The sequence below is a fragment of the Geospiza fortis genome, unplaced genomic scaffold (assembly GCF_000277835.1).
Source record: "Geospiza fortis unplaced genomic scaffold, GeoFor_1.0 scaffold219, whole genome shotgun sequence".
NCBI classification, from domain to species: domain Eukaryota; kingdom Metazoa; phylum Chordata; class Aves; order Passeriformes; family Thraupidae; genus Geospiza; species Geospiza fortis.
In genome coordinates this window covers 2,675,312-2,698,102 of record NW_005054376.1, presented here as the reverse complement: position 1 = coordinate 2,698,102, position 22,791 = coordinate 2,675,312, and the positions used below count along the sequence as shown (strand labels likewise).

The window sequence follows — 22,791 nt, the reverse complement described above, 5'->3', positions numbered from 1 at the left end:
CCTTTTTTTTCTTTTATTCACCTTAAAGCATCACATAAACCTGAATCAGTCAGTGTGAGCCAGTAATATGTAACTCTCTGACCTCTGTCTGGTGGGGTAGTGGCATTGATTATTTGCTGAAATTTGAACAAGATGTCTGAGCAGACTCTGGACAGTGCTGGATATTGTTAAGGTGGTCTTCTAGATCTTAATGCAAAGCCAGCCATCTCTCACTTCTGGCCTTGCACAGCCCCTGTCAACTTAGCCAGCTGGCACTAAAACTTCTGGGAGGCCAAGCATCGAGAATCTGTGAAAACAAAGGGAACTCAACAGAAGGAAGCAATGCATGAGAGAGTGGTGGTCATGTTCAAAGCCACTAGTCACAGCTGTCCCAGGCAGTCAGCTAGATAAAGGATAATGGTCTAAAGCCAAAATGCCCTGGATCAGCATCCCAGTCTGTAACTGTGTGCCTGAACAGTGAGACTGAGCTGAGCACTCTCTAGTCCTATCAAATGTAGTGGTAGCACTCGCAAGTAGGGAACAGAGTGAGAATAAAACCACTTCACCTTTAGTTAGAAGCAGAATTTAAGCCATTTCAACAGGACTGAAATTTTTGCCTCAAATTTCATCATCTGCGTGTAGCTCACAATGCCATGCTGTTCCTGTCCCTTAGAGTGCCAGCAAACTTGCTCATGGTATGAGGCTTTGCAAATCCCACCATCCCATGGTGGTGAGAGGGACATTTCCAATCACTTTAGGCGTGCTAACTTTTAGCTGTGTCTTCCACAGAACATTTGCTGCTTTGTGCAGTGCCCCAAGGTGCTGCTGTGCAGACATGGGTGAGCTCCTGGGGCCAGTGCTCATATTGGTGGGTCTGGGAGGTAACACCTTCCTATAGGCTTTCCTGAACAACCCTTAGAGCCTGGATGTAAACTGAGAGTCAGAGGGGATCAAAGGATGCAGAGACAGGAGGAGGAGGAGAAAGCTGTTTTTTTCTGACTAGCTTCATAGAGTTTTTGGTCAGTGTTGTGATTTCAATGGCTTGTTCAGGAGCACAGACAAATGCTCTCCTTTTGCTTGTTTACAGATTCCAGCTCTTCCCTCACACTGTGGAACTGTGCTACCAGAACTCCTTGCTGCACACAAGTGAAGAGTTGGCCATGGTTGTGGTGGGACCCCTAACCTTGAACGCAGGGCTGCTTCTCATGGTCCTGATCAGATGGGGCTGTCAGCAGCTGTTTGACTCATTCCCTTCCTTCTTGTCAAAGTCTATCATAGCTATGGGACTATGGACAGTGCTAGACCCCTTGGCAGTGTTTGTAGTGGATTCATTCCTGGGGGTGAGTCACTTAAAATAACTTGGACATGAGAACCTGATGTAGAAGTTTGTTTTATTCAATGAATCACTAAAAGATATGAAAATCCACCCCTGGCAATGGAACATGAAAGTTAAAAAGAAATTAAATAATAATGTTATACATTACCTTTTTATTAACAAAATTCCCATCTAATGGAGTCACTGTGTTTCTGCATAAAATTAAGAGCACTGTACAAGCCATATTTGGAGACAAGAAAGTAAATCCACTGCTGGAGTGATTGCATCTGCTTTGAAAAGAATTACTGCAATTTTGGATGTTAATGGGCATGGTTTAATGAGCAATCCTGATTATTAACACTTCAGATTTTTCTAAGCATCGAAACAGACAAAATGAAAAAACTGGAGGTTATCATGCACTTCTCTGACATGCAAGACAGTTAATATAATTTACTGGCACACCTAAAAAGACTTGTGAGATTGAAAGACTGACATCTTTCAGGAGAGAGTTTCATCATATGTAAAAACAGGAGAGCAAAGTTCCCAACTCTGTCTATGACTGTGTATGGGCTATGTAGCCCAACTCTTCTTGGGTGGCTGCAGACTTTTATCACATCAAAGATAATGCCCTGTATCCCAGACCACAAATTTCAAATTTGGGTCTCACTGTGTATGTGACACAGGCTCCTTTCAGTGGTTGCAGGATGCTGAGAGCTTTTCTGGGGTTGTAGTATTGCTCTTCTTCTGCTCTTGCTGGTCTTTCAAAGTCATCTGTGTTTCTGATACTCACTCTAGATGAAGCACTAAATTACAGGTCTTGTTGTGGATCAGGTTTTCTCAGGTCTCGTGGTTCTTCATCATCTAACCTGGGCTCTGTAGTTGATTTTTCACTCTTTACATAATGTTTTCCATTGCAGTTGTTTTGAAAATTAAAATTCAGCTCTTCAAGAAATTTAATTTGTGCTCGCTTGAGAGGTAGTTGCAGTACTTTAAGCATGTGGCAACACTCTTTAGTTTTCACTTGGGCAGCCTGCATTTATTTATTTGTTTTTAAATTCTATGATGTAAAATATGCAAAGTATTAAATTTTAATTGTAATTGTTCAGATTAAGATTTTTTTTTTCCTAAAAGAAAAAGGTGAATTTCCTCAACAACCAGGCTAGGAATGGTGAAATGTTTAAATGGATTTTTATCCCCTTTAATACTGGTGTATTAATAAAAACTGGAAGAGAGCATGAGGTCTGCCTTATCTTTCCCACACTTGCATTGACAAAATCGTTGCCATTGACTTCAGTGGAATTATGCTCAGTTCCACACAGGCTGGATAACTTATCAATTTCAAATAGCACTTGATCGGGGGAAACGTGAGATACAAGTAAAATAACTTAGTTTTTCATTAATGTGTTAAAAATGCACACACTTCTCTGTACTTCATATTGAAAATTTGGCAGTCTTACCCACCAAGATTATCTTTGGTAGAAACCCATTTGTTCAAATATTACACAATATACTGTATGTATCCTTTCCAAAATGAAACTATATCTCTTACATGTGTTTTCATTATTGCATTTGTAATTTTTTTTTCTCTTGGCATTCTTTCAGCTGCTATTTCAGATTTGCTTGCCAATCTATTTTAGATCAAGCCTTTTTAAAATATTGTGTTGTGGTAATATGAGTTATTTTAGTGCTAGAATGTATTTTAGTATTCAAAATGGCCTTAATACTTATGAAAGATGACAGATAGCCCTGGAGACAAAGGTTTCTGTGTTTACTAACTAATGTTTTCTATTGTTAAGGAAAGGCTAGAGAGCAGTTGCATATTTGGGGGGGGGGTTCAAGTCATCATCCAAAATGCTGTGTCAAATGTGTTATTTCAAATTTTATTTACTGTCAGCTTGTAGAAGGATGTTTCAGGGATAAGAAACATTCCCATGCAGTTCAAGGTCCTGTTCTGTCAGAGCTTTCCTGGGACCTCACTCACTTTGTCTGTCTGCTTCCAAAATGCAGAAAACAATAACACCTCCTTGGCCACATGGATGCATGTCATTATGAAAAACAGGAGTCACTGCAAAAGGCTCACATGACCACCACATGTAGTAGTGTGATGAGTACTTGAGAGAGATGTTGACAAATGTTGTTTAAGCTATTTAAAATGAAGACACCTTTCTTGGATCATGTCTTTGAGGACCTCAGAATGTATACAGATTGACAGAGTACCTTTGTTAGGAAAAAAGTATAGAGAAGTAAAGTTCTCCCACACCACTTTTGCTTTGCCAGAGAGAATTGCTTGGATAAGAGAGAAATTTATACTTATTTGCCATTCAGACTTTTGCCTCTCAGGAGGAATGTCCGAACGTGACTGCTGTGCAGAGGATTTTCCTTGGTAGATGGTTGCTTCAGTAAGAAAGCAGTGGCAGCAGCCAACTTTGGTTTTTTTACATTTTTTTTCCCAAGAAGAGAAGATGGGACAAGGAGATAGAAGAGAACCAGAGTATTTAATAATTTTTATAATTAATGTGTGACTTGTCTTTATATGTCATTACTGGTCTCCTGGGAGCTTCAATTTCTGTGACAGAAACCTAGTAGTGCTACAAAGGGTGAAGAGAGAACAAAATATACTCAAGAATCACAGTTCTTCAATAGCTGGACTTGTAGTTGTCCTTCCTTTACTATACACGTCATTGCCAAGGCAGCCAGAAATGTGCAGAAAGTTAGGACACTTCCTAAGGGTTAATCTAGCCAAGTTGCCCAGAAAGGTGCAGATTTCTTGAAGCCTAAAGGTCACAGATTCTCTCTGAATGATGGACACTACGTGCTCTGGTGATGCAGTTTCACATCCTTGCAAAATGTGTCAACATGATCTAATATTGATATGGCTGTCACCGTGTGACTTTAAAAAGCCAAAAGTGGAGAGAGGAATTTATTTTAGTTCTGAGCAGTAGAAGACCCATGATATGTAGTTGAATTCTTCTAAATTGATCCAGCAGAGGGCAATAACATGTCAATACAGTAGCTAGTTCTTAAGAACTAGATTTGAGGGAAAAAAGATAAAAAAAGGAAAAGAATAGATTTTTGGAAAATAAGTAATTCAATATTATGCCTCCTTGGTCATTTCATAAAGGCAAATTTCAGCCTTCTGCCCTGCCACTTGTCCTGAAATACACTGAGAGATTTCACTTCAAGCATTTTCACTGTGACATGAGTTTTGCTCAATAAGCCACCTCTATATGGCAGATTTTAATTGTACTAAAATAAGCTAGAAAATAGTTTATTTCACATTCTGTGTTTTATTTCAAATTCTATCTAGCAGACTCCTAAGTTTCAGACTGTGTGCCCCACAAATTACATTTAAATCCTTATTGTACAGAGATTCATGTTCTTTTGTCTCTATAGTCTAATCAGCTGTGACATTTTTTATGTTGATTTTTTCTCCATGACAGCGATTTGGGAACAGCGTAGAGAAACCCATTGCTGATGCTGCAAAACTCTCCTGGGTGTTTCTAAGAGCAGGGGAGTCGGCAGTTCCTGGTGCCTTAATCACACTGATGCTTTATATCATCCTGTTCATGATCTCATCCACAGTGCTGTACCTGTATTTTTTAAGGTATGTCTCTTAATCTCATTATTCCCTTAGGAACTTAGGTTCATGCTTCTTCTCCTGTTAGATAAAATAAGGTGACATCAGAAAAGATGTATCAGTGTCACACACTCAGAAGAGACCAGAACTGCAGATAATCAAGGAGGGGTTTGCTCCTGCTTAACTTTTAATGCACTGGGATTGATGGGCACAGCAAGTCAGAGACGGAGTCACTTATTTCCTCAACAGGAACACAATTGATGTAATGATTTTTCATAGATTCTAGAAGCCTCTGCTTCTTTGGCTTCAGGCAATTGTGCCTATGAAAGGGCTTAAGCTGTAAAATGTGTGTACCTTTCATTCAGTTACTTTGGAAGATGTTGTCTTTAGCTTACAAGAAGGGGTTTTGTGAGAAATAGGAACAATTTCAGAAAGCTACATGTGATATTTTTGCAAAGCCACAGTGGACAAAATGGCATTTTTTAAACTGGAGTAGAGCATTCAACGTAACACAGCGGAAGCAGATGTCAAAGTATGGATAAATCTGTGTATAATATGGAAGTAGCTTTTAAGTAAAGAAATTTAAAACCCTGTGTTATGGATAGCAGCAAGATTTTTGGCGGAGAACTGAAGGGCTGAATTAAGAAGACTGATAGCAGAGCAAGAGACATGGAACAAAGAGGACTTTTAAAACATTTTGAATGCCTTTGAAGCATTCCTTAGTGATGGTGTAGCCATCTGTTGATTGACATGTTGAAGACAGGTGGGAAGAAGGGGATCAGAGACTGACTTGACAGAGTTGTAGAGTTGGATATCATCTGCAAAGAGATGATGCCCTTTGTTGAAACTGGCAATGAGATCTCCCAGAGGAACATTAGAAATAAGAAAAAAGAAATGGAAAAAAAACCCTCTGAGAGATGCACACAGTCATAGTGTTCTCTCATGCATGCTAGTGTAGATTCAAAGCAATTCTAACTCTGACTTCATTAGACTGTGTCATGGGTAACATTGGTGTGAGAGGGGAATCAATTCCATCTGCCTTCTGTTAAGCAGAAAACACTTTGGGCATCCTCCTCAGGTTGTACCAGTAGTGGCAATTGAGACAGATGTTTTGAACTTGTGTCTGAATGAATCAGATCTACTCAGCAGTGTATCTACTGGTAGGGTTGTGTTTCTGTAGAGATACAGGGGCTCAAACTTGGCCAAAAGTGGAGAAATACCTAAATTAAACCTCTTTGTTCAGATCTTCCACCGAGAATTGAAACTTGAAATCCTTTTTGACTGCTATTTCCTTGTTCTTGCATGACATAATGAGTACAGAAGCTGAACCTTTTTATGTTGCTTTCAATGTATGGAAAACAAAAATCTGTTCTAGTGTCTTACCATTTTTATGAAATTTATCCATCTGGTTTAAAGATGGTCTCCTTTTAAAATCCACTGAATAATTATTAAATATTAAAGTACTGAGCATGCAATATCCAACTGATACCTGAAAGTTTAGTGATGTGGTCACACTTAGCATTGCTGTAAAAGACACAGACTATGCTTTAGGTAAGGCATTTCTTTAACAAGTGCAAGAGAGTGGTGCATTGATATAATGAGCCAATTAATAACAGGAGTGCTTGGGCCTAACAGCCCAGTGCAGCGGAGTTATTGCACCATGCTGGTGTAGCTGCGTAGCACAGTACCTCCCTCCATGCTGAGCGTGGAGGTGCTAACCCCGGAGCAGAAACTGAAGAGCCACATCCAGCTCTTGTTGGCTCTGCTGCCTACAGCTCCTTTCTGACCTTGCTTCACTAGTATTGATTCAGCAAGTGTGATATTAGCAGTACTGCCAACATATGTTCCTGGCTAAATATCAAAGTCTTCCTTTGCCTTTATTTGTCACTGTGTACAGTGACACAGGGCAGTGGTGTTCATAAGGAATATTTTCATTCCTAATCAGCATTTTGCAGTGACAGCTGGGCTCCTTTCTGATATCCTTGTGTCTGTACAACTTAGACATACAGGCAATAAAGAGGCGTCTCCAAATTCTCTGTACTAATGCAACATTTCTAAGGCCTGATAAATGTTATCCAGAGGTAGACTTATAACCTAGATCAGGTGTAACGTGACTTAAAAGTGTTCCTCTCCATTGCTTAATAAGAATCTCAATTAGTATTTGAAGCATACTTAACTACATTTTAGGAGTCTAAAGTTAGATAGGATAAATGTTTTTGTGCGGTCGCTCGTTGATGGAGGCCGGCTGCTCCACAGAGCAGAGACTCTGAGACGGAGTGACTGAGCGGCCACAGTCTGTCTTGATCAGGGGAAGGTAGGCTGCAGTGAAGCAGAACCTATCCCCCGACCACCTGGGTCCCCTGGGCGGTTTAGCACCAGGATGCAACCCAGCGAGGTGGGACAAAGTCCTCGTCAGCGGCAACTGCTAGAGCGGTGGAGCGATGAAGGAAGAGGCGAGCCAGTCAATCTCCCGTGGAGGAACGAGGTTTATTGGAGGGAGAGGGAGGCACACGAGGTAGGGGTCACAGGAGACTGACCACGATCCTCCCCCTGGTCAGGCCTTATATGACCGACCCCAGGGGGAGGGAGATTAAGACATAACCAATCAGAATACATTACATAAATATGAAGAACGAATCAAGAAAAGACAAAGGTGTGGCTTTCCCCCCTAGCCCAATCACCACCCAAACCCCGGGGAACTTTCTGGACCTGGGGAGTGGGTTGGGGGTGATGGACAAGGGGGTCGCCCGGACAACAGAGGAGGGGGAACATTGAGTGGCAACAGAATTTGCATAGAATAAGGAGGACCCGGCACGATTGACAGATAACGATCACTGGAGGTGGGGAGGGACCCTGGAATTCCCCTTGCCCTGGTCGCCATCTTAACTCAATATAATCCAATGGGAATAAAATATAAAACTTGTAAAACTTAACATCTGAACAACAAAACAGTACCAAACCATGTAAAACAAACGCACCCCAACAGAAGGTCAGAAAGTCCACCAGCTTAATTGCTAGTTTTTCAACCAAGCACAAGATAATTTTAAATTATAAGTCAGTTCTTCCAAATATATATCTATTGCATTGAAAGAATATCTGATGTTGATCCAGAGATTAAGAGAAAAACTTTTTATTTAAAAATACTGTGGAGTTTGGTAAATTATTACATAAAGGATACTAGTTATTTATAAAAACTAATCTCTTCTGTAGTGTGTTACTATTTTAGTATCCTACTCTGCTTTAGCACTGATTTGTATTTCACACGTTTAGAGCATTTTCTATTATTTCTTGATAGCCAGTTTGTTTATATTCCCAGACTACCTACATCTTGATTAGATGATCTCCCACCTGCTCTCCCCTTTTGATAAGAGAATCCCAAAATGGCATCTTGGAAACTACAGCAAATTTAGGGCTGCAGCTTCAAAAAGGAATGTTTCAAAAAAGAAGGGTGGGGAAAAAAGTACAGAGAGAACCTTTGCAGCAAAGCCCGAGATATAAATTCTTAATCTGATGTTGAGTCAGGCTGCCAGATTTTGGGATCAGAATAGCTACTTCATCATAGAAATTCTTGGATATGGTCCTTGACCCTGAGGTACACATTCCCCTTTGAAGAGAGAGCTAAAGCTCCTCCCAAGATCAAGTTGAAAAATTGTCTGTTGGTGCATCTCTTTATTTCTGTTCCATGCTAAATCTCAGCTGTGGGTAAAATTGTACTAAGCAACTAACTTGTTGAGTGTGCTGCTCTGCACTTTCTGTGAGCGCTGTAAGGTGTGATGTAGAGCTGATGTAAATGTGAACTTCATTCTGGTTTAGCAGAGCAACCCTCTGCCTCTGCCAGGCACACGCATTGTTCACCATATACAGGCCAACACAAGACCCAAGGATAAGGACCACAAGAACTGTCACTGGTGCTGCTGTACGTGAGAAGGGTGAGAATTCAGAGGGTCTAAGGACTTATGCCTGTGCTTCATCTCCTGCCAAGAAATGAAGGACCTAATCAGCTCCACAGAAATCCAGACATTTTGTTGTTTGCAGTGCTACAGCAATCCATGCACTTCTCATGATTACCCACCCAGTCTATGGGAAGGATGAAAATATTGAAATTGGCACCAAGAAACAGCTGAATTGGAGTAAAGTATTATCTTGGAAAAGGGTGCAAAAGAAAAGACCTCTGTTCAGTATCCAAAACTCAGATTCCACATTTTCTGATTTCTATTTTCTGAATCCCTGTTTTTGGAACAAAAGTAGAACGAGAAAGAGATTAATTGAAGAGGATCCATTTGAATCAAACAGCAGTGTTTTGATGTTTTAAAGTTCAATTTAGGATAAAAATGTGACACCAGGCTTTTCCAAAAGCCCCACAATATTTCTCGGTTTCACCTACATCAAGAAATGCCACACAGCAAGCCTTTCATGTGGTAGAAAATTTTACTGCGTAGTGCTTAGTCAATTCCTTACCACAGAACAGAAATGTCATAGAAAAACAAAGCCAACAAATGAAATGAACTTTTCTAACATCAAGAGAAGTTTAGATTGTATAGGCTTCAGGCTTGGGGTTGAAAAAAAGGGTGAGTGGTTCCCTTCTATATGATGTGGTTTGCCCATTATTGAACCCTGGCACAGCAGGACTTCCATTCATGTCTAACCATGCTACTGGAACTAGTTACCCAGCCCAGTGCTGAGGACAGACATTAGACATTTCTGAAGGGAAGGAAGATCAGGATCTTTTTGGGAAGTCAATATCTTTAAATAATTAAATTAAATTGCTGCTTACATTTATGTGATTTGATTCAGGTAAATTCTCCAGAGGGCTGTGGAGGGCTGTATGTTGGAGAACTTCTTACTCATGGGCAGAGACCATAGTCAGAAGGGAAAATTGAAACATAAGTCGACAAAAGAATGACTTTTTTTATTCTTTCCATTAAGAGTCTTTTCAAAGATGAACCAAATATGTAATTTCTATCTTTAGGCTTCATAGTGAAGGTTGGCTGATGGATGTATTTCGACGCATTCATGGTGAGGAAGGCACATTCTTTGTTCCACTGGACTTGGAGATTTCCAGTCAGGAGCTGAGCTACATTATGAAGAGGGCTGAGCAGTGGAGAGGAATCAACGGTGAAAGACGGATGGTGAGTGGTGAACAGTCTCCAAAAAGAGTCTGTGGTCCAAATTAATGCTTTGCATTTCTTACTGTTATTCAAAAGAATCTACATATTAGAAAATTATTCTTAGGGTACTTCATTGAATGGAAAAGCTAAGAAGCAGCATTTTCAGGAGAATTTTGTGACGTTGCATGTGCGTTGCCTGAACATTCTGAGGGGTTACAATCTACTTAGTAACCAAAGGCTTAGAGGCATCACTGATGTCAAAAATTATCTGCGCTATCTGAAGGTTCTTGACTGGTCTTAGAGACTTCCAAATATCAATATGATCCCAGGAGGTTCTTGACTGGTCTTAGAGACTTCCTACTGGTTTAAATATCAATATGATCCCAGATAATTTCTCAGCTAGCTCAGCAAACTGAGTATTTCCGTGAACAAGTAGAATTCATTCCTTAAGAGGGCATGGGTGAGGCCGGCCTGAGAAGGGGGGTGTGAGTTTGGTCTGTCAGATATGAGAGCCATGGTCTTCTCCCTGGCCCTTTTCCTCCAGGATTGCTCAGAAGAGTGGGCTAAGCTGGAAATCTGCAGGGAAAGGTACTCTGCTTTGGTTATCGAAATAATTCCTCTTTCTTTTCCATTAAGCCCATAGCCTCTTGTCCCATATAAAGACTTTAACCTGTGATGTATAGGAGATACATTTTGTGTTTGCACAGGGTCCAGTGGGGGGGGATGTCATCCACAGATGAGGCTTCTGGTCATAATTGCTTTCAGGGAACTGGAAATAGAAGAAGTAACGTGGTCAGTAGTCTCTGAGGGACATTGTCCTCCTTCCTTCTTCACTTTCTAGATTTGCTTCAGTGTTATTAATTCCCATAGGACTAATTTAAAAACCAGCTCTTGGACAATTGGTAAAGTGCTCATCTCTTTGATCTATATATCTGTGAATGCCTCTGTGTACAATGCTTTGTTTGTTAACTCTCCTGCTTCAATGTAAAAAAGAACAGATTCCCTGATAGGAAGGAAATTAGTCCTCTTAAGCCAGTATGAGTTGTTTTGTTTTTCTTTTCTAACCCTCTGGAACAAGGGACTTAAGATTAGGGTCTGCAGGTTTTTCAAATCTCTATAACTACCTCTGAAAGATCAGCAGTTTATATAAATATATAGCCTCAGTTGTCACTGTTATAAACATCTGCCGCAGCTGTAATTATTTTCCACATTTTTTTTCTCTGTGATGACAGTTTGGGCCCTGAAACGAAAAACTGAATGAAAAAGCAGATACTCAGTAAGCTTAATTTTTGTGGGAAAGTGCAGAGCTGCACATGGTATTTCAGCAGAGGGGAGGGAAAAGGTTTGAAAGAATGAACCTGCTTCCACAACCACCTGCCTCAGACATTCCCACTTTTTGTAGATATAGAACTTTTGTCTTTCCCAGTAAGTAAAATAACTTTTTTTTTCACTTCAAAACTTTCTGCAATAAGTCAAAGTATTGCCACTGATAATTGGTTTCTTTTATCTTTGTTACAAATTAAGTAAGGCCAAACAAAGTATACATGTAGTGGACCTTATTTTGCATGCCAGGACCACCAATTTGGAAAAAGTGGCAGATGAGGAAACTGCAAACAACTGCATTTCTAAGTACTGAATAAATTTTTAATGATATTTACATCATATAATTTCTCGCAGCAGAACAGAAAGGGTTGGATAAGGTGAACAAAAAAGAAAAACAAAAAAAAAGAAGGGTAGGAGGAAAGGATGAATTGTGGGGGTAAAGACAAATGGAAACAAATGGAAAAAAAATTACTTCTCTGAATACAAGTAGTCTGCACCAGAAAGGAGGAAACCTGAATGGGTTGTCCATTGCTACAGTAAGACATAATTCAAGGGGCAGAACACTGAAAGGCATGACCTATGGCTATAGAAATGTGTAAGTGCCTAGTTTTACTCCCAGTGTGCAGCCTGGCATGCATGAAAGGCCACATTGAAATGTGAAATTTTAGTCTGAGATCCTTTAAAATGGACCCAGCCTCAGCTGGATCCAGCACCTCAGATGGTGCAGTCAGAGTAGAGGGAAGAATCCCAATGCCTCACAGGGAGCAGCACACATTTCGTTCAACAAAGGAAAGTGATGCGTGGTTTTGTTTTTACTAAACCCCTAAGTTTCTGATTCCTATTGTGTCTACATTTGCATGAATTTCATGCCTTTTCCTTGATGTCATCCCTAACCAAATGCCAGGCTGTGACAGTGTTAAACATTCCTGTTCTCTGGGGGACACACTGGTGCAGACTATATGATGTAAGAAGAAATGAGCAATGTGGAAAGAGCACAGGAATTTGCATCACTGGCATATCTAGAGATGATCTCTAGCATCTCCTTCAGTGGTCGCAGGATCTGCCTCACAATAGGGAAAATTTGTGACTAGAGACTAGTGTTCAAAAGTCCTGAATTATCGTACAAAACACAAATACTGTGAAAAAAGAACCAGTCTTCAAAAATCAAAATCTTCCCCATGTCTTCCCGTTTTTTTGTTTTTAGTATAATTTTGATGAAAAAGGGAACCATCAAAGGAAGTGTTGTTAGTTCTTTACAAATCTAGTTTTGCAATGAAAACTTACTCCATTCCACAAATATGTCGTCCACATGGAGCAAGAGTAGGAGCTGTATTTGCAGGTCTTTTTATGCTCCTAGGCATTGCAGATACTCAACGAACCTTTTTTTCTGCCATAGATTTGCATAAGGTATTTATCTTGTCCCTTTCTTTTTGTATGTCTAATTGTACAAAGTAATCAGTATGGAAGACACATCACTAGGTCTTATTGCGTGCATTATTAATGTGTTAATTTTTAAATAAAATACGAAATTAACTGTGAACAATTTCTATAAAGGGAAGCATGAGACTGCCATATTTTACATCACTCCATATAAAAAATATATTTTAAATGGAGGTCATTCAAGTAAATAGTCAGTCAAACCTTCTGGAAAAAATAGGTCCACATTTTTGTAATATTTTCTTCCTATTAACCATGTGCTTCTCATTTTTATTCGCTGGATTAAAAATTGCCCCATAAATGGGTATTTTATAATATGCTTAATTTCCTTTTATTAAATTGATAAATGCAGCAGCAGAGGACACATTTACAATATGATGAGAATTTAAGGTTATTGCATTTTATAATTTTTATATTGTTCAGAGGAGTGATTTGTCATTTGTGGAATGACATCCATGCCATAATTTCAAAGTGTTTTCAGTCTTTCTTTTGATAGGAAAAAGGTCACTTTCTGTAGACCAGGAAGACATCAGTCTATTAAACTAATTTGCCTACATGCAAATTTTGTCATTTTTACCTCATTAACTATTTATCATAGAGTAAAAAAATATATATATTCATGAAGGGGCAGCTAACAGCCTGATGGAGCTGGAACTAATATTTTGCAACTCTAATGATTTTTTGCATCCTTAATTAGATAGCATAAGGTTGATATGATTAGGTCAGGATGTAGTGTTTTTCATTAAAATACATTTTAGAAGCTGTATTCATAATCTGCCCTTGCAATTAAATAATGAGCCTATGAGTTTAATATTATCGACCCAATTATTATCCCACGGAAAAGTATACCTTTAATAAATTTGTGCCGTAGGACCTTCATTAGCAACAAAACGAATTATATTTCCAGGTACACAGATTACACGGCCACAATCACATTTACGTAGTGGTTGGGAAGGCACTGTGCAGGCAGAGCCACCATAGCCCTGTACCTCACAGAAAGACCCCTGATTATGCTGGAAAAAGCCATTTACAATGACTTTAAAGAGGAAAGATGCAAAGAAGTAAAAATGCCACTTACAGAGTCAGGCAGAAACATTTCTAGAAACAAACATGTGCTGAAGCAGCGTTCTGTGCACCAGTGCTAGGAGGATGCCTGGGCCCCCATTCCTCCATTCCTGTTACAAACATGAATATTTGCTGGTCTTTTATTAGAGGCAGTCACATGGTAAATGTGTGTCAGATTCTAGACCTGGTAAAATCAGGACCAGTGGCAGACTGCAATATTTTAATCTGCTATTGTTAGCAGATCAGTGATGAGGGCAGGACCCTGGATTTTAGCCAAGAATTTCCTTTTCTTTCTAGAACTGATAAAAGTTGCAATGTCTTTCTGTCCTCACTGAGTAATTGCTTTTCCAATGTTAAGTAATAGGTTAGAACCAAGGTATGAGGTGGGGTTTTCTTTTATCTAAACAAATAAGAATTAAAAAAAAACCAAACCAAAACAAAAAAAACCCCAACCAACCAACCAAACAAACAAAAAAAGCCAAAAAAACCCCAAAAAACCCAAAAAAACCCCAAAAAAAAGAGGGGGGAAGTATTTCTAGTAAAACAGCTGACCAGAGATGGTCTTTTAAGTGGGATCTGTTGTGACCTAGTTGTTAGGTGTGCATCATTTTAGCCATGTCTAAAGCATCTGAACTATTTATCAGGTCAGTTCCTATTAGCAGGAATAGAAATGAATAAATATGACCCTTAGAGATTGTTACTGGACTTAGCCCTCAAAGTACCACCCCTGCTTGCAGTGGGACTTTTTATGTAGTAATACTAACAATGAGAAAAGTTGTGCAAGTAGTAAGCTGAAACAAAACTTCATACCAAGCACAGGCCCAAAATATTGGCACATGAGGAGGTTTTGTGGAAAAAAAAAGCAAGGTCTGTAGGCAAGAAGATAATGTGAAACTTACGCTTGAAATAAAGCCTGATGCACTGCAAAATTATTTTAATGAGACTAGGGCTAATTTTCTAATTTTAAAATGATATTATAGCAAACCATAAAAAATTACCCGGCAGTAGATTTTTGAAAGGAAAATATATTTGTAATTATCTTGAACACACAAGATTACTTCAGGGCCTATTATCGACACAATTTTTGGTACCACTTTACACTAATTTGCATTTATTACTCTCAGGCCAACTATTAATATGTTAATAAATAAGTCATTAATACTTGTTATTTAATTGCTATCTATTTATTCCTGTTCAATAATGCATTAATTACTCATGAATAGTTGAGGGCAAAATTCTGCCCTTGCTAGTGGAATCAACACTGGCAGGAGAGGAAGCTGATGTTGGATGTGGCAGCATTGCAAGGGCTGCTGGAGAGCAAGTCTTTTCACTCATTTAGCGCAAGGGCGTTAACTTTTGATTTTGTCTTAGAGGAGGCTTCATGAACCTCCAGTCTGTGCTGCAGCAAAGCTGCTGGACCACAGGTGGAGCCTGATGAAGGCAGGTGGCACCACACCTGAGGTTGTTGCAATTTGTCTCTTGTTATGATGCTGGTCTTGCTCCAACACTGGAGTTTGGAGTTGCTTGCACATATAGGGTGATGGATAAAGAGAAGAGAAGGGTAAAAACTGAAGTTATCTGAAAGCCAGCTCTACACAGTGGAAAGGGTGGCACATAGTGTGTAGTGAGAAATGGAACTAGGTACAATGCTTTCTTGCTGTTGGATATCAGAAAGAGAAAATGTAGAATCCCCAACTGTGCTCTAATTTAAGACCCCAGATTCGTGCTCTCCAGATCCCCTTGTATAAGCTGACTGTAGTGTGGATTAAAAAAGGCTGAAAAATATACTGACAACATAATTGGTATATTTTCTGTTTGAAGGTTTAGCACTACTCTGAGTGTGATTTCTTGACTCTTTTTGATGAAAAACATGGTGAGACCAGGCCAAATTTTGAACAAGACCACCAGCCTGTTTTTGTGACTGGCAGATCTGATCATCTTAAATTTGGCCTTTTTGGAGTTGTAGAGCGAATGTTTCCCATGAACACAAACACAAATTTTGCTGTTGCTTTTCAGGAAGACCAATTTCCAAAAGACAGGTAAAAAGTTGCAGGGGTATTTTGGCTTAAAATAAAAAAATGATTGAGGAAATGTGCTGGAAGGGATAATACGCTAGTACAGATTGTGGGGGCCTGAAGGAAAAGTCAGAAAGCACAAGGTAGTAATAGGAGAAAAGAAACAGAAGTGGTTCAGGAATTTGTGCAGAAGACAGAATCATGCCAAATAAAATAGAAAGAAATTGAAAGAAATGCAAGGCAAGAGAAGTTGATTGGAAAGTACAGGTATATGTGATAACTATAATCATGCTTCTGAAGAAAAACTCTTCTCAAATTGCTGATTTAGATACCAGTGATCTGCAAATGAAGACAGGAAGACATGTTGAGAAAGCAGAAGTACGCAAAATCTAAATTTAGTTTTTACTCATTTTACTAATTTAAACCTTTTTTTACTTGGAGTTATACCTTATATATAAAAATATCTCATGTACACTGTATTATATCTTTAAGAAATAGCAAATGGCTGACGTCACTCAAGTTGCTGCTCACAAGGTCTTATAATTTTGATCTGTGGTTTCCTTTCCCCAAACTACTTTCAGTGATCTTTTAGAAATCTAGCATTTTGCAAGTTTACAATTAGATTTCCTTGTCCTAAACCTTAACCCATACTGCAAAAATTTTTGGAGCTGCTAACTGGAGCTCTCACTACAACGTCTCTCACAATTTAGATTGTATGAAGAATCAAAACTTCTATGCTGTAAGAGTAGCATAGGAGAGTAAAAAGCAGTAGCAAAGCTGATTGTGAGCCTATCTAGAAAAATTAGCAGTAATATAGAATTTACTTGCTTACATGCCAGTATGAATAAATCACTGTGTTGATCTGGGGTAATGCACAGTTGTTACAGCCAGTACAAGCAAACTCCCCTGCTAGTGCAGAACAATGCAGCTAAGCACGTTAAGGTGACATGTAATCACCTGTCTGCTACAGAAATTGCAGGAAGAGAACCTCGACCCCTTGCAGTCAACAGCAAAACTTGCACTGACTTTATTAGGGCCAGAATTTCCATCTATCTGTGTAAGCAAAGGGGAAGAAATAGGGCCATGTCTCACTGAAATTCTTCATGATCTGTGCGTATAAGGTCAGATTCTCATTTGGGATAAATTATTGAAGGCAGGGTCTGTATTTTTTTAAAGATTAAATGGACATTGAAAGTCAGAGATGAGTAGAGGGAAGGCTCAGCCCAGTAATGGGATGTTACAGAAAACAGAGCAAAATGTAAGGTCAGAAAAGTGGGTGGCACTCTCTTGCCTCTTAGATTTAAACCAAAATGATTTCTGTATGAAAAGACAAGGCCTTGAACTGTGTAGGATTAAAATGACCATATGGTTCTGAAACACTTTGCTCTCTATTCCTTTAGAGTATTTAGTCCACAGGGAGTGGTGGGTGAAAAGAAGAAAGGGGGGGAGATGCAGATGCTTGGAAACATCTGGAACAGCCAAATATGCTGACCATACCCAGGCATGCCATTAAACCTCACAACTGTTGATTAGTAATTCATCAGAAAGTGGGCAAGTGAAAGCTTTGGAAAACAAGGTAATGCAGTCTAGGTAAAGGAAAACCTTTTGCCTGTGTGGATAGGTCTAACGAGTGGAACTGCTTAAACAGATGTGCACACAAAAAGAGGCCTTGTAATAAATTATAACAATAGTAGAACAGATATAATCAACAAGTAAACTAATGGAAACAGCATTAGAAATTGAGCTGTTAGAGTAACACTGCACAGCACTTGCTTGATTCCATGTTGTATCCCATCTTAAAGAGAAAAGCTAACTTAAAAAAGGAGAAGATGGGGATTAAAACCTCCACATCTATGAAAGCTTCTCTGAATCTGAAAGTGGCATGACAATAAGTTAAACTATTAAAACAGATGAAAAGAAAAGCAAGCTATGCAAGCTATGTGGATGCAAGTACTATGAGCTACTTCTTTTTTTTGGTTGGCATGTTCATGGTAAATCTATAAATTGAAAACAAAATTATTTAGTCAGACTCCATGGAATTTACTTAGAGAGGTAGTAAACCTTATCTTGTGTTTAGAAAACATGTATTTTATTTCCCCTTTCAGTTTGTATTTTGTTTCCCTTTTAAATGAGAACTGATTTATTCAAGTCTCCTTTACTACACCCATTATATGCACAATATAGTATTTCCAGAGTAAATGGTAACAAATAATTTTAATCCTAAAATCAATAAATTAATGATATAAGGGCATTAGTGAAGATGAACCAAACTAACAGTCTGCTGACATCCTTCTGATTATACAGTGGCAGAAAGGTGTTAATTTCTCTAATACTTCAACAGACATCCAAACTCTTTTGTCAGAGATGTTGGACAGTGATGGAGGAGGAGTACACTTAACTGTAATTTTTGTAGTAATTCATGGAAAGCCTCATTGACATGTGCTAATGGCACTTGATTGCCCTCAAGATGTTTTCACAACAGAACTCTGCAAGTGCCACATCAAGGTTTGCTCAGTCAAATAGTTTTTTCTCCTTGCATCTAGATAATTTGTGACCACAGGCAAACTTTTGAAAATCCAAGGTGGTTTGCAACACTCCGTTGGGGTGAATCTGTCATCAGCTGGCTGGTACAGATCAGTGCACTAATGAAGAGCAAGCTCTTTGGGTTTTTTGTCATTTCTGTGCAAGCAATCCATTTTGTTTCTCCTCAGTGGCAGGGTATGTTATACATCTCATCCTGTATAATCTGACTTACATTATAATTTGATTCATACACAGCCTTTCCACAGAGATTAATTAGCATCAGGCTTGAAGTTTGCAAGTGAAAATATGATAATTAGTTTTCTTGGAACGTTAACATTTCAACACTTCAGGTTCTCTCCATCTTTGTCTTCAATGAAGCTGCAGTAAACGAGCACTATTTCTCTTCTAAATCAGACTCTTGTGAGGTTTGAAATACAGACATTTTCATCAAGCTGGATAATTTCCATAGAAAATTTACTAGCTCATGAAATATTGCAGGAGTAATTCATACAATGACTCCCTCCTCCCCTTGGTAGGTTGAAGTATGATGTGAGCAGTTCTGAAAACCCCCGGGACAGTCACTTATTTAAAAACAGTGATTCCTACTCTTTGTAGCAAAAATCAGCTGACTCTTCATTTTTTGCACAAAACAGAATTAGCCAATAGGTCTCTCCTGTGGTTGTCGGGTAGTGCTGTAAACAAGGTTACATTAGTGCTGTAAACAAGGTTACTCCCTGCACTCATTTGTTCTCTTGGAGTATTTAATACAGGTAACTCATTTGGCATCTACACCACCTCAGGAACAGTAACTTAGCAGGATTCTGAAAAAAAATAGCAATAGATCTGAGTAATGAGAACATTCAACATTACAATAGTGAGTAAAAATGTTATATGAAATATCAACCCTGATGATTTAAGGACACAATGTAATCGCTAACATATGTGGCTTAAGAAGAAACTCACATTATGGAAAAGTTATTGTGTTGTTGTCCATTATGGGTGTGTGTAGCGTTTAAAAACTAGTACTTGCTTAAAATTTTCTGATTTATACTCCCTGGTGTTAAACAATTTCCTTTTACCAAGGATATGGATGTTTTAAAACATTTCAGTCTTCTCTAATGACTAAATTCTCTATTTAAGATGTAATTAATCTTATTACAACTCTGGCATCAGACATCCTCTGAGCTTGGACAGGGTACTGTTGATGCCCATTGATTTAGTCATGTTAGGGGTAAGCGAAATTCTTAACCAAGGTAGAATCTAAATTACCATGTGGTTGTGAGCTTGCATATGCAAAAGTATGAAGTTCATGTGTCAATTGTGTATATAACTGCAAGAATGGTTTTGCAGATCAGGGTCTTTTTTTTCTTCTTTTAAAGGAAATTAAATTTGCTACCATTTTGTAATTGTCACACATAAGGCTGCTTACAAAGACTGAATTACTTTAGATGCACTAGAGAACACTTAAACAATGTTACAAAACTGAAGCCTCAGTAGCTTGCTTTCTAGTAATGACCTTTAAATATTCTGGGAACTAAAGATATTTAAATGTAAAATTCCACACACTGACAGCAGAGACTACTGAAGACACTTGCACAGGGCAGAGCAAAATCTCTGTGCCCACTGAATGGTGCAGGTCCATTCTGTTTTCTGTCTTAACCTGACCCCATAAGGCAAAGTAAACTGTGCCTGAGCCTACAGGTGATCTTTGTCACAGCTAAAACCAAGTGCAGGCAGAATGAATGTAGGTCATAGGACTCAGCGAGGGTACTGTCCTTCCTGCTATAGATATGCTAAAACTTCTGGTCTCAGTGGGCTACAAACCCCAGCTGTGGATTTGAAGAAGCTACCCTTGGAAGCTTAGAAATAGAGGATGGATTAGACTTCCTCTGCTGAAGCCTGAAAGCACTGTCCAGAGCTTATATGCTGAAGTTTCCTGGAGGGGTCACGATTTTCACCCTGACGTGTTTGTCAGGGCACAAATGTGCTCTCCCCATGCTTCCCATCTACATCATTTTTCCTATCTTGGCAATAATCAGGGTATCTAAACCAACAGTAATTTCCTGGGTCTGTCTGAAGCCTGGTGTGAGCGTCTCTGAGGCTGGCCAGCGAGACTTTGTTGTTGAACAGAGCCTTGTTTTCTCCTGATCGACAAAGGGGGAGAGGAAGACATGCCCCAGGGAGGTGAGGTTGTAAGGAATTCCTTCCAACGACAAAAAAGAGAAGGAGGCAAATTGACTGTTTTATTAGGAACATGATCTGTAGTGTTTTTCATCTGGAGAGGGGATTGTTGCATGCTGATGAATAACGGGTATCGTATCACAAGAGTGCTAAAATGCCCCTGAGCAAGTTTGTTCCTTCAGCTCTCCTTCAGCAGCTCCTGCTATCCCAGCCAATGACCTGTGAAATGTGGTCGCGTGCTCTGGATTTTTTCCTGTATTTTGAAAGCTGTTCTTTTCATCTTTCAAAATATTAGCCTAAACAGTTAAATGGGAGTTGCATTTGTAAGGGTTTGTGTATTAATATTAATGGAAAATCTGACAGGTTGGGTAGCCAGAGAGTAATAATCATGCCTTTCAGGTTACATGTAAGTATACTGCACGTTATATGGATTTATTGTTTTGAAACTTAGTTTTGTCAAAAACAGAATGGACTTCTAAAAATCCTCATTTTTGGAATAAAATACTACAGTTCTAGAGAGGAATGTCTAGAAGTGATCAAGGGAAAATGTTGGCTACATCTTCATTAAGCATGCCAAAGTTAGAAGCTGCCAAACTTTGAGCCTCACGCCACCTTGATCGAAATGGGCACAGTTCAGACAATCTACTCCCCACATGAATCCTAGGGCCTGCCTTCTCTCCTGTTGGCTTTGAATACCTCTCGCTGTTCGTAACATAAGGATCACCTCGGCAGTTCTGAGGTATTTATCTCCTCCACTGGTCAGGTGCAGGGACTTATTTGCACATCAGGCTCCCTAAAATGCATAACTTACCCAGTGACACTAGAATCAGCATGTTAATACAACATTCCAGTGCTACCATCAGGCACTAGGACTGAATTCCTGTTTCCTCAAAATCAGAGAGGAAAAAGGAAAGGGCAAAGCTAGGCAGTGCCTTAGGGAGCTGTGCTCCTCCTGAACTTTGCCTAGGCTACAGCAGTGGGAGCAGTTCATCTGGTTCTGCAGGGCATTTATCTGGCTAGAGTAACCATGAAAGGTTATTTAAAAATAGGAAAATTGCACCTGGTCATTTAAAACATTTCAGAAGGGGTTGTTGCGCCTGTCAGATGAACGGCCATTGAAATTGGCATGTTGGCCATGACATGAGTAATTCTTCAATGAATCAGTCTTTTTGCATAGAAAATTATCCCATCAGAAACACTCTGAGTAGCGCTAGCCTGCAGGCTTGAAGCTTAAGCTCAGTCACGGCATAAAAACCTCTCCAGCCTTGTTTTCTTTTGCAGCTGAGATTACCCATTTAGAACTCGTAATTTAGACTTTTCTCAGATAAACCCCCTTTTGTATTAATGAGTCTTGCCTGAGAGAGCGAGCCTGCCAACTGGATCCTTACTTCACTAGTTCACAAAGAAGGGTGCTTATTTTAGCCTATGAAACACACTTGGGCTATGCATTGCCATTTAACAAGTGGGAAATAATGTAGTAAAGATAGAAAGCTGGTTTCTGTCTCTTTCAAAGTCAATATACACAGAGAAAAAAACATATGCTATACTGCCTTGTTAAGCTTTTTAGGATTACTCTTCTCTTTACCTTGATTGTTTCCTCTTTGCTGAAGTCTGATGGACTTCAAATATACTGAAGGCTTGTGAACCTGGGACCCTAAGCCCTCCTGCTGCTATGGAAAGGTTTATAGACTAGTTCCTTTCATTATCACTTTATAAATGGCATTGTTTGACGCAGTGTACACTGCAGCTTGAATAACAACTTGGAGGATGTTAGTTAATTTGCTGTTTGCAAACTAGTGTCTTTTCAAGTGGTATTTGTGGGGTTCAGATAGTTGTTAGTATTTGGGACCGATGGGAAATATTTTGTTGGCAAAAGTTATCCCACCTCATGCTTAAGTCTGGGCAGCACCCGTTGGATGTATGCAGGGCTTCAGGGCTACAGATAGCTGTGGGTGCCTTTGGCTCAGTAGGTAGATGTGACTCTGACATAAGCCCTGCATATTTCATCAGGCCCTTGCTCAGGATGAGGGAGTCAGAACCTCCATCAGCACACAACAGACCTCTGTGGGTCTCTCCTTCCCTCAAACAGCAGTGCCAGGATTGGAGCAATGTGTTTGCACACAGCCCAGTGCAGCCACAACGCCATCCCCAATGGGGCAATCTTCTATTTCTTGGTACTGTCAGCATCCCCCATTTTAGAATAGCTGAGTCTGTGGTGTCCACAACACCAAATTGCTTGCTCCAGTGACAGAGAAAAAGAACTTTGGA

At 39.4% G+C, this 22,791-nt stretch overlaps 1 protein-coding gene across 1 annotated transcript in view; it reads left to right on the top strand.

Annotated features, from left to right (window-relative positions):
• The window catches only part of OFCC1 (orofacial cleft 1 candidate 1), a 158,291-nt gene that overhangs the window by 105,896 nt on the left and 29,604 nt on the right, over positions 1–22,791 (top strand). The window contains exons 13-15 of the mRNA XM_014308603.1: positions 1,067–1,319; positions 4,735–4,898; positions 9,841–10,000. Of these exons, the coding sequence (XP_014164078.1) occupies positions 1,067–1,319; positions 4,735–4,898; positions 9,841–10,000 (577 nt within the window). The remainder of the gene's footprint in view (positions 1–1,066; positions 1,320–4,734; positions 4,899–9,840; positions 10,001–22,791) is intronic.